This window comes from Ranitomeya variabilis, chromosome 4 (assembly GCF_051348905.1).
Source record: "Ranitomeya variabilis isolate aRanVar5 chromosome 4, aRanVar5.hap1, whole genome shotgun sequence".
Classification (NCBI taxonomy): Eukaryota; Metazoa; Chordata; class Amphibia; order Anura; family Dendrobatidae; genus Ranitomeya; species Ranitomeya variabilis.
Genome location: NC_135235.1, coordinates 380,699,051 through 380,713,323, shown reverse-complemented (window position 1 = coordinate 380,713,323; position 14,273 = coordinate 380,699,051). Strand labels below are relative to the sequence as shown.

The 14,273-nt window shown below is 45.5% G+C and overlaps 1 protein-coding gene across 2 annotated transcripts in view; it reads left to right on the top strand.

The window, feature by feature from the left end:
• SMTNL1 (smoothelin like 1) overlaps nucleotides 1-14,273 on the top strand; it is a 384,545-nt gene that overhangs the window by 287,448 nt on the left and 82,824 nt on the right. For both annotated transcript variants that reach the window (XM_077250807.1, XM_077250806.1), the window contains one exon: nucleotides 4,337-4,513. In XM_077250807.1, coding sequence (XP_077106922.1) covers nucleotides 4,337-4,481 — 145 coding nt within the window. In that variant the 3' untranslated portion in view covers nucleotides 4,482-4,513. The remainder of the gene's footprint in view (nucleotides 1-4,336; nucleotides 4,514-14,273) is intronic.

The window sequence follows — 14,273 nt, the reverse complement described above, 5'->3', positions numbered from 1 at the left end:
GGAGATTTTTGGAAATCTCCTATGTTTTGCTGGCACTTTGAAAAGGAGCTTTTCGCCATGTTCATATGCAGGATTTTTGCAGCTCTTTCTTCTGCAAGTAAGAAGTTTTCAGCATTTTACAGCACAATCAAAAACTGAGATTTTCAGAAATCTCCTGCACACCCTTTTATTTTCCCCTGACTGAATTTCACAACTGCAGCGTTTTTTAAATCTGCAGCGTGTCTCTTTCAGCAATTTTTTTCACCCGTAGAAAGCAATGAAAAAGTTGAAAAAATGCTGCAAACGTTGCAACGTTGTTTTTCACTGCGTTTTTTGTGAATAACACTAACTTTATTAAACATGTACTGTAGACAAAATGCATACTGTAAAAAACAAACAGCAAAAGCTCTAAGGGTGTGTGCCCACAATCAGTAAACGCTGTGGGGCAGCTGCTGTGTACTTGTGCAGCGTCCAACCCGCAGCGGCCAGATGTTACAGTATAGTGGATGGGATTTCAAGAAATTCCGTCTCTACTATGCGCGCACCGACACCCGCACCTCACCCGCAGAGATGGACATGCGGCGCGTCAGTCCAGGCTGCAGCAAGTCAATTTATATGGTGTAGACGCGAGTCTCCACAAGAGAAATCTCACCCCTGCAATATATAGGACGCGGTGATTCCGCACAGGTCAATGAACACACGCGGAATCACCTGTGTTCAAAACATGGCAGCACTTTGGACGCAGCACATGTCCGCTGCATCCAAAGGGCTGCCATTTCCGGATCCTCTGCACATACCCTAAAAAATGGGCACTTTGAAAGCAGTGTTTTTACTGCCAAGAGAGCAGGCTTTGGCTGCAAAAAAAAATGCACCAAAAACGCTGATTCCTATGCACACCTATAATATATATGTGTATGGTTTACCCTTATTATTTCACGTGGGAATTCATTTATTTCTATATAATACATACCCTGATTCGGCAGACAATATTACTGTCTTGTGTCATCCAGACAGTAGTGACAGGAGGTCGCCCTGTCAGATTACAAGCAGTGACTGTGGTCAGAGCCGATGCTGATCCCTGCTGTATGTGACTGTGAAACCTGATCCTACAGCAAACAGCACAGAGCTCCAGACCACATGAGTAAATCACAGCACTGAGGGGGTCTCCAGGGGGGTTGGGGAGAGACGCCACTGCTGTACACCCTCTGGGCACTTCATACAGGGGCTGCAGAGGTAAGGGGCCCCCTTTCTAGGTGGGGGCCCCAGGCACCTGCCTGGTCTGCCTGTGCCAAACGCCGGCCCTGGTCCTGCCTGGCTCACCGGATACAGGAATCTGTGGTATCCCTCTAATTTATTACCATTCGAGAATGGAATTCTGGGAGCACCTCTAGCTCCAGTGCACGGGAATCTGTGATAACTTACTGTGTGATTTGACTTCCTGTTATCGGTTTCCCAGCAACCTCAAGCAAAATCAGTCACTGTTCCAACTATCTCCCAGATCTACACAAACATAGAACACATACATGTCACACAGCAGACACCTTGACTTATATTCCAGGGTTTGGATAAGGGCATGGACTTTTTACACTACCTGGGAATGAGGTGCTGACCACACCTGACTGGCAAGACCCGGACTGGGCAAAGGGGACATTCAGGTAAGATGAAAAGATTTTCTTACCTTAATATGGAGCTGCAGTCTCCATTCCATGAGCCAAGGCTGAGGCCGACACCCCCGTCTCTCCGGTCAGCAGGGTCCCCGTGCATCTTGTCCACTGCCCCACGTTGGGTGCCAGATGTTATGGAAATTTGGTTTGGATAAATCTATTCCTGTGTGTGCTGCAGCCGTTCCCAATTAGACTGAGTATTTTGAGCACTCAAGAATGACACTGTATACCTAAGTGACAGAATAACATTCTATCAATACTGATGATTTTTTGCACATGCATTGTTTTATAATTGCATATAGAAAGGGGGTGGTTAGGAATATTGTGATTAATGTACATATAAATGCTGATTAAGCAACTAAAGTGTAACTGTCTCCTTTTCTGCAATTAGGACAAAGTTGAGACGTCTACTCATCACTTAGCACATCTGGTGTTGTTCCTCTTTTTGCCTGGAAAGCCCCAGTCTGTCTGGCTTATATCAGTTTATGTCAGCAATTGATTATACTGTATATATTAGTTGTGAGTATATATGAGTATATATGCAAGTGAGATCTATATGAAATATATATTTCCATCACAATATGAACAGGTTCAGACTGGTCAGGTTCTGAAACACAGGGCAGACTCGGGTATAGGTATAGGTTCAGACTGGTCAGGTTCTGGAACACAGGATGGACTCACGTATAGGTACAGGTTCAGACTGGTCAGCTTCTGTAACACAGGACAGACTCAGTAATAGTTACAGGTTCAGAGTTCAGGCCTAGGCCAAATAGGCCCAGGGAGGGTTCAGACTTAGCTTAAATACAAGCTAGACACTAAAGTCTTAGATGTTGAATAGGCAAGGAACCACGGGTTCAGACAGGCAAGAGAACTGCAGGTTCCAACAGGCAAGGCACAGACAAAGTTTGCAGGTAAAAGGTACTTTTTCAGACACAACAGGTTTGGAGTTAGGTACTGATTCAGACCCAGTAGGTTTAGTAAAAGTTACTGCTTCTGACAGCAGGTTTTGAGGTAGGGACAGATTCAGAAAGAGCAGGTTTGCAGGAAGGTACTAATTCAGACACAGCAGGTGTGGAAGCAGTTACTAATTAAGATACAGATAGATTCAGAGACAGGTCCCGATTCAGACTTAACAGGTTGAAGGAAAGATCCTGACTTAGGTTTAAATTCAAACAGGCTCAGGGATAGATCCTAATTCAGACATAACATTCAACACTAAAGGAGAATGTTGCTCAGGCACCTGCCAACAGGTGGAGGTGCCTTAAGCACTAAGTGACTTCCAGCAATTGGCTGAGGACCCATTAGGAGTGTGCGCATGGTCTCTTTAAGAAACAGGAAATGCATGCAAGCACAACCTAAGCATGCTGTCAGGAAACATGCACAGCGTACACAGCTAGGAGAGGACAAGTAGCTCACTGCACAGCCTGGGATGGTGAGTATGTCATAGTCCCTGCATGGTGGGGTAAAGGAAACTATGCAGAGATACAGACAGTAGTGTTACACTTACTCAGTGCCTCTTGGGGTGGAAAATCTGTGCTGTACTGGGAATCTGTGATTACTGATGGCCCAGGTATTGACCATTACTGTACAAAGTATTAACTGTTAATTGAGAAGGAAAATCGGCACTAAACAAACCACATACCTCCATGCGAGCATAGCATTCGGCTTGCGGACAGATTGCTTCTTACATTGAATAATCACAGGTCCATGTGAACACCCCGGCAGATGAGCTCATTCAGATATGCAGGATAGAAGATGAAGCGTGGCACTCTGTGGATGCTAAACGGTGAAAAAAAACTTTTTTATTAGTTGCATAAAAAATGGAGGCGGGATATACACTTCAACAGCCATAGTCCGCACAGTCACCCGTGATCCCCTGCCTCCATGTCTTTTTTATGCAACTAATAAAGAAGTTTTTTTCACCGATTAGTGTCCACGGAGTGCCACCCTTCTGTACTGTACAAGATCTGATAATCCATAAGATGTCATGGCTGCAGGGCATTATGGAGAAGCCTGAACAGCAACGCAATATGATATTTGCCTGCTTTTTGATACTCCAACAGTGTCAGCTTTGTGAGAAATAGTGTCAATTTTTTTTTTACGAACCAAGAATCAAAATGTTCAAATTCGCGTGAAGTCATGAATTTCAGGAAATTCTACTCAAACTTGATACTCCCTGAATCAATCCACTCATCTCTAGTCATCAATATGAGATCGGTACAAAACCCAGCAATTCCACCAATTTGCTGAATTCTGGTCTAGCAATGGCTGAATATAAACAATGTATAGGGTAGACTACAGCAGTCCTATACATTGCTTAAAAGCCACTGCCAAATACTGCTGCTTTTCTCAAGTGATTTTGACATCCGTTAAGTCCCAGACACCCCTTTTAAGGCCGGGGTCACACTTGCGAGTGCAATGCGAGAAACTCGCAAGTTTCTCGCATCAATACCCGACACTGCCACCGGCACTCGGGACTGGAGCGTTCAGCTGCATAGAAATACATGCAGCCACACACTCTGGTCCCGAGTGCCGGCGGCAGTGCTGCGTATTGATGTGAGAGACTCACGCAAGTTTCTCGCATTGCACTCGCAAGTGTGACCCTGGCCTAACTCTGCAATTGCTTAAATTACATTGATATGTGACCTATTTTCCCTTTCATGTCTTATATACGCAATTTAATTTTTGTGCAGGAAATTTGCAGACTGTCCTCCACTCCTGGATGTTGAGGACATGGTTCGAATGAAGGTCCCAGATTCTAAATGTGTTTACACGTATGTGCAAGAAATATACCGCAGCTTGGTTGCTAAAGGGTTAGTAAAAACCAAGAAAACATAAATGTGAAAAAAAGGAGTACAAATAATTAGAAGGTAAGGACATATCTGCTATTATTATTATATGTTACACAACTGAATTTATTGAGTTTAACATACAGTTGTAATCAAAATTATTTAATACCTGTTGCAAATTAGGTTCATTAACAAAATTTACTGCTGCTTGCAATAAACCAAAAACTAGTTACCTACCTCATGACTACTAATATGACAAGCTTATCGACTGATGTCTGAATGCATGTTAGAAATATGGTTCAAACGAGGGTAGTCCAGAAAAAGAGCAAAGTTATTGAAATGTTCCTAGATATAAGGATGGAAGGATAATTTGCAAGTTCAAAATTAAAGGAATATTAAGTTAAGGGTACCATCATTTCTGTCCAGGCCTATTTCATAAGTTAATTTTTTTTTAATTCTGTGAAAGCATGGTTGAAAAGCAATGTCTGACTTTCATTTGCTCATTTTCATAGATCTTTTATTTATTATTACTTGTGTAAGATTCAAGTTATTTCTGTGAGCATTGTGGGTTTTTCTGTCATTAAACAAGGGGTACCAACAATTTTGACCACGTGTGTACATAACAAAAGCATGGCAAAAATGTTGCAAAAAATAAATGTAATTTATGCAACATTCTTCCTGTCAACACATTAAGATATGCAGCTGAATTTTCTCATGCAAATGCAGAACATGTGCACATAGCCTTAGTTCCTGTCCTGTGTCCCCCCATTCATTATAAGTCCTTGATAGCATAATGATTTTGGGGGTGGGAGAAGTCATTATCATCCTGCGCCACATCCCAATTCATTACAAGTCCCTGACAGCATCTTCTCCCACCTTTCAATTTATTATAAAGTGTCCTATGCACCTTACCCTCTCCTTTCCCACTCCGCAATACATTTTAAGTCCCCGATAGCATCACAATGAAGCATCAGGGACTTGGCACTCTCCTCTACCACCCAATTCATTTTACATCCATATCTAATGTCCTCCTCCCTCTCCCCCTGTTCATAAGTCCATTATAAGTCCACCTTCCTCCCATCCCAGTCCCCCACATCCCTTACTGTCCTCCAACACCTCCATCATTGTCCTCTCCACAACCTCCAGCATTGCTCTCTCCACCATCCACATCATTGCCCTCTCCACCACCCCATCATTTCCTTCTCCCCACCTCCATCATTGCCCTCTCCACCACCCCCATCATTGCCATATCCACCACCTCCATCATTGCCTTCTCCCCACCTCCATCACTGCCCTCTCCACCACCTCCAACATTGCCCTCTCCACCATTCCATTATTGCCTTGTCCCTAACCTTCATAATTGCCCTCTCCCCCGCCTCCATCATTGACGTCTCCCCCACCTCCATCATTGCCCTCTCTACCACCTTGATGTTGTGAACTCTATTTTTGGGCTCCCTCTAGTGGTCACAAGCAGTACTGTGTAGTGTTGTCTTTCTGCAGGTTGGCTGCATCAGCTGGTTCGTTATCCTTGGTTGGTTTCCTATTTAGCTCACCTGGATACTCAGTTCCTTGCCTGCTATCAATGTATTCAGTGCTCTTCAGATTCCTTGTGACTACCTTGCTCCCAGTCTCTCCAAGACAAGCTAAGTTTTTGTTTGTTCATTTTTTGATTATCAGCATTCATCATGTTTCTTGTCCAGCTTGCTAAAATGTGATTTCCTCGCTTGCTGTTTGCTCTAGGGGACTGAGTTTCTCCCCCCACACCGTTAGTTGGTGCGGGGGTTCTTGAAATCTCAGAGTGGATATTTTGTAAGGGTTTTTTACTGACTGCAAAGATTCCCTTTTCTGTTTTCTGCTATCTAGTATTAGTGGGCCTCATTTGCTGAATCTGCTTTCACCCCTGTATATGTGCCTTCCTCTTACCTCACCTTTATTATTTGTTGGGGGCTTCTATATCTTTGGGGATCATTTCTCTGGAGGCAAGAGAGGCCTTTCTTTCTCTCTAGGGGTAGTTAGTTCCTCAGGCTGGCTCGAGACGTCTAGGATTTTTAGGCACGTTCACCGGCTACTTCTAGTGTGTTTGGATAGGTTCAGATTTGCGGTCAGTCCAGTTTGCCACCTCCCTAGAGCTTGTCCTATGTTTGTTACTTAGCTGGAGTAATTTGTGATCCTCAACCACTAAGGATCATAACAGTATAGCAGGCCAAAAAGTGTTTAATGCATCGCAGAAGTGGGATAAAAAGAAGACCTGAGTACATTTTTTTTTTTTTTCCTCCAGCTTTTCCTTTGCTGCAGTCGGTTTAGCTTCTTTCATCCCCTTGAACTCTGGGTGGTTTTGAGCTCAGCTGCAGACATGAATGTTCAGACTCTGACTTCTAGTGTGGATCATCTTACTGCACGGGTGCAAAGTATTCAGGATTTTGTTATTCATATCCCTATGTCAGAACCAAAGATACCCATTCCTGAGTTGTTTTCTGGAGATAGATCTAGGTTTCTAAATTTTAAGAATAATTGTAAGTTATTTCTATCTCTGAGACCTCGTTCCTTTGGTGATTCCGCTCAGCAAGTTAAAATTGTTATCTCCTTGTTGCGTGGCGACCCTCAGGATTGGGCTTTCTCTCTGGCGCCAGGAGATCCTGCATTGCTTAATGTAGATGCATTTTTTCTGGCTCTTGGACTGCTTTATGAGGAGCCTAATCTTGAGAATCAGGCAGTAAAAGCTTTGCTGGCTATCTCTCAAGGTCAGGATGAAGCAGAGGTGTATTGTCAAAAATTTCGGAAATGGTCGGTGCTTACTCAATGGAATGAGTGTGCCCTGGCTGCAAATTTCAGAGAAGGTCTTTCTGAGGCCGTTAAGAATGTTATGGTGGGGTTTCCCACCCCTACAAGTCTGAGTGATTCTATGGCTTTAGCCATTCAGGTTGATCGGCGTTTGCGGGAGCGCAAATCTGCTCATCCTTTGGCGGTATTTTCTGAACAGAGACCTGAGTCTATGCAATGTGACCGAACTCTGACCAGAATTGAGCGACAAAGTCATAGACGTCAAAATGGGTTGTGCTTTTACTGTGGTGATTCTACTCATGTTATCTCAGCATGCTCTAAACGCTTAAAGAAAATCGCTAAACCTGTCATCATTGGTACTATACAGCCTAAATTTATTTTGTCTGTTACTTTGATTTGTTCTTTGTCGTCCTACTTGGTTATGGCTTTTGTGGATTCGGGTGCTGCTCTGAATCTGATGGATTTGTCGTTTGCCAGGCGCTGTGGTTTTGTCCTGGAGCCTTTGGAATTTCCTATTCCTCTGAGGGGAATTGATGCTACGCCATTGGCTGAGAATAAGCCTCAGTATTGGACGCAAATGACCATGTGCATGACTCCCGTACATCAGGAGGTGATTCGCTTTCTTGTTCTGCATAATTTGCATGATGTTGTCGTTTTGGGTCTGCCATGGCTGCAGGCTCATAATCCAGTTTTAGATTGGAAAGCTATGTCTGTGTCAAGTTGGGGTTGTCAGGGAATTCATGGCGATACTCCATTGGTGTCTATTGCTTCTTCCAATCCTTCTGAGGTCCCTGAGTGTTTGTCTGACTACCAGGATGTATTTGATGAGCCCAGGTCCAGTGCCCTGCCCCCTCATAGGGATTGTGACTGTGCTATAAATTTAATTCCTGGTAGTAAATTCCCTAAGGGACGACTTTTTAATTTGTCTATACCAAAGCATGCCGCGATGCGGAGTTATATAAAGGAGTCTTTGGAGAAGGGACATATTCGCCCATCCTCTTCCCCTCTTGGTGCATGATTCTTTTTTGTGGCCAAGAAGGACGGTTCTTTGAGACCTTGTATAGATTATCGTCTTCTGAATAAAATCACAGTCAAATTTCAGTATCCTTTGCCACTATTGTCTGATTTGTTTGCTCGGATTAAGGGTGCCAGTTGGTTCACCAAGATAGATCTCCGTGGTGCGTATAACCTTGTGCGCATTAAGCAGGGAGATGAATGGAAAACAGCATTTAATACGCCCGAAGGCCATTTTGAGTACTTGGTAATGCCTTTTGGACTCTCTAATGCTCCTTCTGTGTTTCAGTCCTTCATGCATGACATCTTCCGAGAATATCTGGATAAATTTATGATTGTTTATCTGGATGACATTTTGGTCTTTTCTGATGATTGGGAGTCCCATGTGAAGCAGGTCAGGATGGTGTTTCAGGTCCTGCGTGCTAATGCTTTATTTGTGAAGGGCTCAAAATGCCTCTTCGGAGTACAGAAGGTCTCCTTTTTGGGTTTTATTTTTTCTCCTTCTACTGTGGAGATGGACCCAGTCAAGGTCCAGGCTATTCATGACTGGACTCAGCCCACGTCTGTTAAGAGTCTTCAGAAGTTCTTGGGTTTTGCTAATTTTTACCGTCGTTTCATCGCTAATTTTTCTAGCGTGGTTAAACCTTTGACGGATTTGACCAAGAAGGGTTCTGATGTGACTAATTGGTCTCCTGCGGCCGTGGAGGCCTTTCGGGAGCTGAAGCACCGGTTTTCTTCAGCTCCAGTCTTATGTCAGCCAGATGTCTCTCTCCCCTTCCAGGTCGAGGTTGATGCTTCTGAGATTGGAGCAGGGGCTGTTTTGTCGTAGAGAAGCTCTGATGGCTCTGTGATGAAGCAATGTGCTTTCTTTTCAAGAAAATTTTAGACTGCCGAGCGGAATTATGATGTTGGTAATCGGGAGTTGTTGGCTATGAAGTGGGCATTTGAGGAGTGGCGACATTGGCTCGAAGGAGCTAAACATCGTGTGGTGGTCTTGACTGATCACAAAAATCTGATTTACCTCGAATCTGCCAAGCGCCTGAATCCTAGACAGGCTCGTTGGTCGTTGTTTTTCTCCCGTTTCAACTTCGTGGTCTCATACCTGCCTGGTTCAAAGAACGTGAAAGCTGATGCACTTTCTAGGAGTTTTGTGCCTGACTCTCCGGGAGTTTCTGAGCCGGCTGGTATTCTCAGAGAGGGAGTGATTTTGTCTGCCATTTCCCCAGATTTGCGATGAGTGCTGCAGAAATTTCAGGCGGATAGACCTGACCGTTGTCCACCAGAGAGACTGTTTGTCCCGGATAAATGGACCAGCAGAGTTATTTCCGAGGTTCATTCTTCGGTGTTGGCGGGTCTTCCTGGGATTTTTGGTACCAGAGATTTGGTGGCTAGGTCCTTCTGGTGGCCTTCCTTGTCGCGGGATGTGCGTTCCTTTGTGCAGTCTTGTGGGATTTGTGCTCGGGCTAAGCCTTGGTGTTCTCGTGCCAGCGGTTTGCTTTTGCCTTTGCCTGTCCCGAAAAGGCCTTGGACGCACATTTCTATGGATTTTATTTTGGATCTTCCAGTATCTCAGAAAATGTCTGTCATCTGGGTGGTGTGTGATCGTTTTTCCAAGATGGTCCATTTGGTGCCCTTGCCTAAGTTGCCTTCCTCCTCCGATTTGGTTCCTCTATTTTTTCAGAATGTGGTTCGCTTGCACGGCATTCCTGAAAATATTGTGTCTGATAGAGGATCCCAGTTTGTGTCCAGGTTTTGGTGGACTTTTTGTGCTAAGATGGGCATTGATTTGTCTTTTTCGTCGGCCTTCCATCCTCAGACTAATGGCCAAACCGAGCGAACTAATCAGACGTTGGAAACTTATTTGAGATGTTTTGTTTCTGCTGATCAGGATGATTGGGTGACTTTTTTGCCATTGGCCGAGTTTGCCCTTAATAATCGGGCTAGTTCTGCTACTTTGGTTTCGCCTTTTTTCTGCAATTCTGGTTTCCATCCTCGTTTTTCCTCGGGTCAGGTTGAGCCTTCTGACTATCCTGGGGTGGATTCTGTGGTGGATAGGTTGCAGCAGATTTGGAACCATGTGGTGGACAATTTGAGGTTGTCACAGGAGGAGGCTCAGCGCTTTGCCAACCGCCGCCGCGGTGTGGGTCCCCGACTTCGTGTTGGGGATTTGGTGTGGCTGTCTTCTCGGTATGTTCCTATGAAGGTCTCCTCTCCTAAATTCAAGCCTCGCTTCATTGGTCCTTATAAGATCTTGAAAATCCTTAACCCGGTGTCTTTTCGTTTGGATCTCCCAGCATCGTTTGCCATTCATAATGTGTTCCATAGGTCTTTGTTGCGGAGGTATGTGGTACCTGTGGTTCCTTCTGTTGAGCCTCCTGCTCCGGTGCTGGTCGAGGGCGAATTGGAGTACGTGGTGGAGAAGATTTTGGATTCTCGTATCTCTAGACGGAGGCTTCAGTATTTGGTTAAGTGGAAGGGCTATGGTCAGGAGGATAATTCCTGGGTTGTCGCCTCTGATGTTCATGCGGCCGATTTGGTTCGTGCCTTCCACGCGGCTCATCCTGATCGCCCTGGGGGTCCTGATGAGGGTTCGGTGACCCCTCCTCAAGGGGTGGGTACTGTTGTGAACTCTATTTTTGGGCTCCCTCTAGTGGTCACAAGCGGTACTGTGTAGTGTTGTCTTTCTGCAGGTTGGCTGCATCAGCTGGTTCGTTATCCTTGGTTGGTTTCCTATTTAGCTCACCTGGATACTCAGTTCCTTGCCTGCTATCAATGTATTCAGTGCTCTTCAGATTCCTTGTGACTACCTTGCTCCCAGTCTCTCCAAGACAAGCTAAGTTTTTGTTTGTTCATTTTTTGATTATCAGCATTCATCATGTTTCTTGTCCAGCTTGCTAAAATGTGATTTCCTCGCTTGCTGTTTGCTCTAGGGGACTGAGTTTCTCCCCCCACACCGTTAGTTGGTGCGGGGGTTCTTGAAATCTCAGAGTGGATATTTTGTAAGGGTGTTTTACTGACCGCATAGATTCCCTTTTCTGTTTTCTGCTATCTAGTATTAGTGGGCCTCATTTGCTGAATCTGCTTTCACCCCTGTGTATGTGCCTTCCTCTTACCTCACCGTTATTATTTGTTGGGGGCTTCTATATCTTTGGGGATCATTTCTCTGGAGGCAAGAGAGGTCTTTCTTTCTCTCTAGGGGTAGTTAGTTCCTCAGGCTGGCTCGAGACGTCTAGGATTTTTAGGCATGTTCACCGGCTACTTCTAGTGTGTTTGGATAGGTTCAGATTTGCGGTCAGTCCAGTTTGCCACCTCCCTAGAGCTTGTCCTATGTTTGTTACTTAGCTGGAGTAATTTGTGATCCTCAACCACTAAGGATCATAACACTTGATCATTGCCCTCTCCACCATCCCCATCATTGCCCTCTCCACTGCCCCATCATTGCCTTCTCTCCAACTTCCATTATTGCCTCTCCACCACCCCATCATTACCTTCCCCCAACCTCCATCATTGCCCTCTGCACCACCTCCATCATTGCCCTCTCCCCACCTCCATCATTGACTTCTCCCCACCACCCCAATCATTGCCCTCCCCACCACCTCCATCATTGCCTTCTCCCCCACCTCCATCATTGCCCTCTCCACCACATCGATCATTGCCCTCTGCACCATCCCCACCATTGCTCTCTACCCCACCTCCATCATTGACTACTCCCCACCAGCCCATCATTGCCCTCTCCACCACCTCCATCAATGCCTTCTCTCCCACCTCAATCATTGCCCTCTCCACCACCCTCATCTTTGCCTTCTCCCCAACTTCCATCATTGTCCTCTCCATCACCCCATCATTACCTTCTCCCCAATCTCCATCAATGCCCTCTCCCCCACCTCCATCATTGACTTCTCACCACCCCATCAATGCCCTCTTCACCCCTCCATCATTGCCTTCTCCCCATCGCCATCATTGTCTTCTCCCCATTGCCATCATTGTCTTCTCCCCACCTCCATCATTGCCCTCTCCACCACCCCATCATTGCCTTCTCCCCAACTTCCATCATTGCCCTCTCCACCACCTAATCATTACCTTCTCCTCAACCTCCATCATTGCCCTCTCCCCCACTTCCATCATTGACTTCTCACCACCTCCATCATTGCATTCTCCCTCACCTCCATCATTGTCTTCTCCACCATCTCCATCATTGCCTTCTCTACCACCTCCATCAATGCCCTCTCCACCAACTTGATCATTGCCACCTCCACCACCCCATCATTGCCCTCTCCACTACCCCAATCATTGTTCTTCCCCATCTCCCTCCAATGTATTATTAAAAAAGCATACACCACCACTCACCTCTCTGCATGTTTCCCCGCAGCCGCATTATCGCCAGCAGCTTTCTGTCTGACACAGATGCACACTGAATGTTGAAGTCATCCAGACACGACAGGAAGCAGAGGATGGATCCCTGCAGCTCTGCTGCAATTTTCTCTTGTAGGCAGTGGAGCTGCAGGGATCACTACCTGCCCGCCGCACATGAGGGCAATCTGGCTATGGGCCCCCTGAAGCCTCGGGGCTGGAGAAACAGGCCAGATTGCCCTCAATTTTAGTTGTCCTGAAAGGGCCCCCCTCCACCTCTCGGCCCTGGTTCAACTGCAGCAGCTGCACCGATGGTATGTCTGCCCCTAGCTGTAACAATACAATGTGATCATGAGAGTTTTCTCTCTTTTTATACACCCTGTGAGACAGCCGCACCTCCACCAGTAAATTTACTGAGACAGTGACCCAGGCAAGTTAAGTAAATGTCTTTTATTGTCCAAGTACTGCAAACATGAAATCGCTCACCTCCAGAATGCAGTCGAGAATAGGTAAATAAAGTCCAGTGCCGCTGGCACTTGCACCCTCCGTAAGGTTCTCGGGTACTACCGTGTTCATCCACATCATTGGCTCTGGTCTGTGTTAGCTTTACACAGCCAGGCATACTTCCACAGTGCCTTCAGCTTTGTTGCATGTGTAATCCAACGCAAACCTGACATACCCAAACCTTAACTGCAGGTGTAAATGAAAACCGCGGCCATGGTCTACTTCTAATACCCGGACTGGAGGGCGAGATCTGTCCCACTACCATCCTATAGCTCCCTCCAAAATTAAAAACCCAAAATAGGTTTTCCTAAACTGTGTAGGTCAAATAACATGACGCTTACTTTTATTTTACATGGTAAGCACAGCCCTGGCTGTGATTACAATACAATCCATAATGAAAAAAGTCTCGCACTCAACTTAAATACAGAGATCTATCCCTAGTTACTCTGTGAGTTCCTTCTATCCATTCTTCCAGCACTGAATATAGTGACTAGGTCACGCCCCCACTCTTTGGTCCGCCCATACATTACCACTACATTCAATTACCCGGTTTGCTTAAAAATACCACATTTCGCATACCCACACATCGGCCATAACATCAGGTAACTTAATAACAACATGATATCTAATATTTTCAGCCAATTTAATCTCCGCCGATACTGTGGAACGCATACACCCCAGGTGACACGCATGGCCATATACTTCCGGTCTGGCCGCGGCAGTACAACGTCACTTCCGGTCATAGCGCTTTGCTATGACACACACCCAGGGATTTAAATAACACCTCTCCCACACTATTCCCAGACTAGCGGTGGATACCGCGTCTGCGAGGATCACACTCCACAGTGGCTTCCCTCAAGGTACGTTATGTCTCCTGACATTCTAAGACATGGAACCGGCAATCCACTTTATGCTATACTTAGTCCTTCCATTCCGTCTTGTAGCCAACGGATTCCATAACAGGACGCCCTTGGAAACTATTACCCGAAACCTGGGCAAGTTCATCTGAGGTAATCAGATTTTAAGGGGGTGTTTCATACATCTGATAGTGCAATATACTGCTGATACAGTCCCATACTCCCTCCTTATACCATCTTCATCACTGTTATCCTACAGCTCTCTCAGATCCCGATTTATTTTCTACCATACGCTTCCACAAGGCGGTCACTTTTGTAAGTACCACTATCTTTCT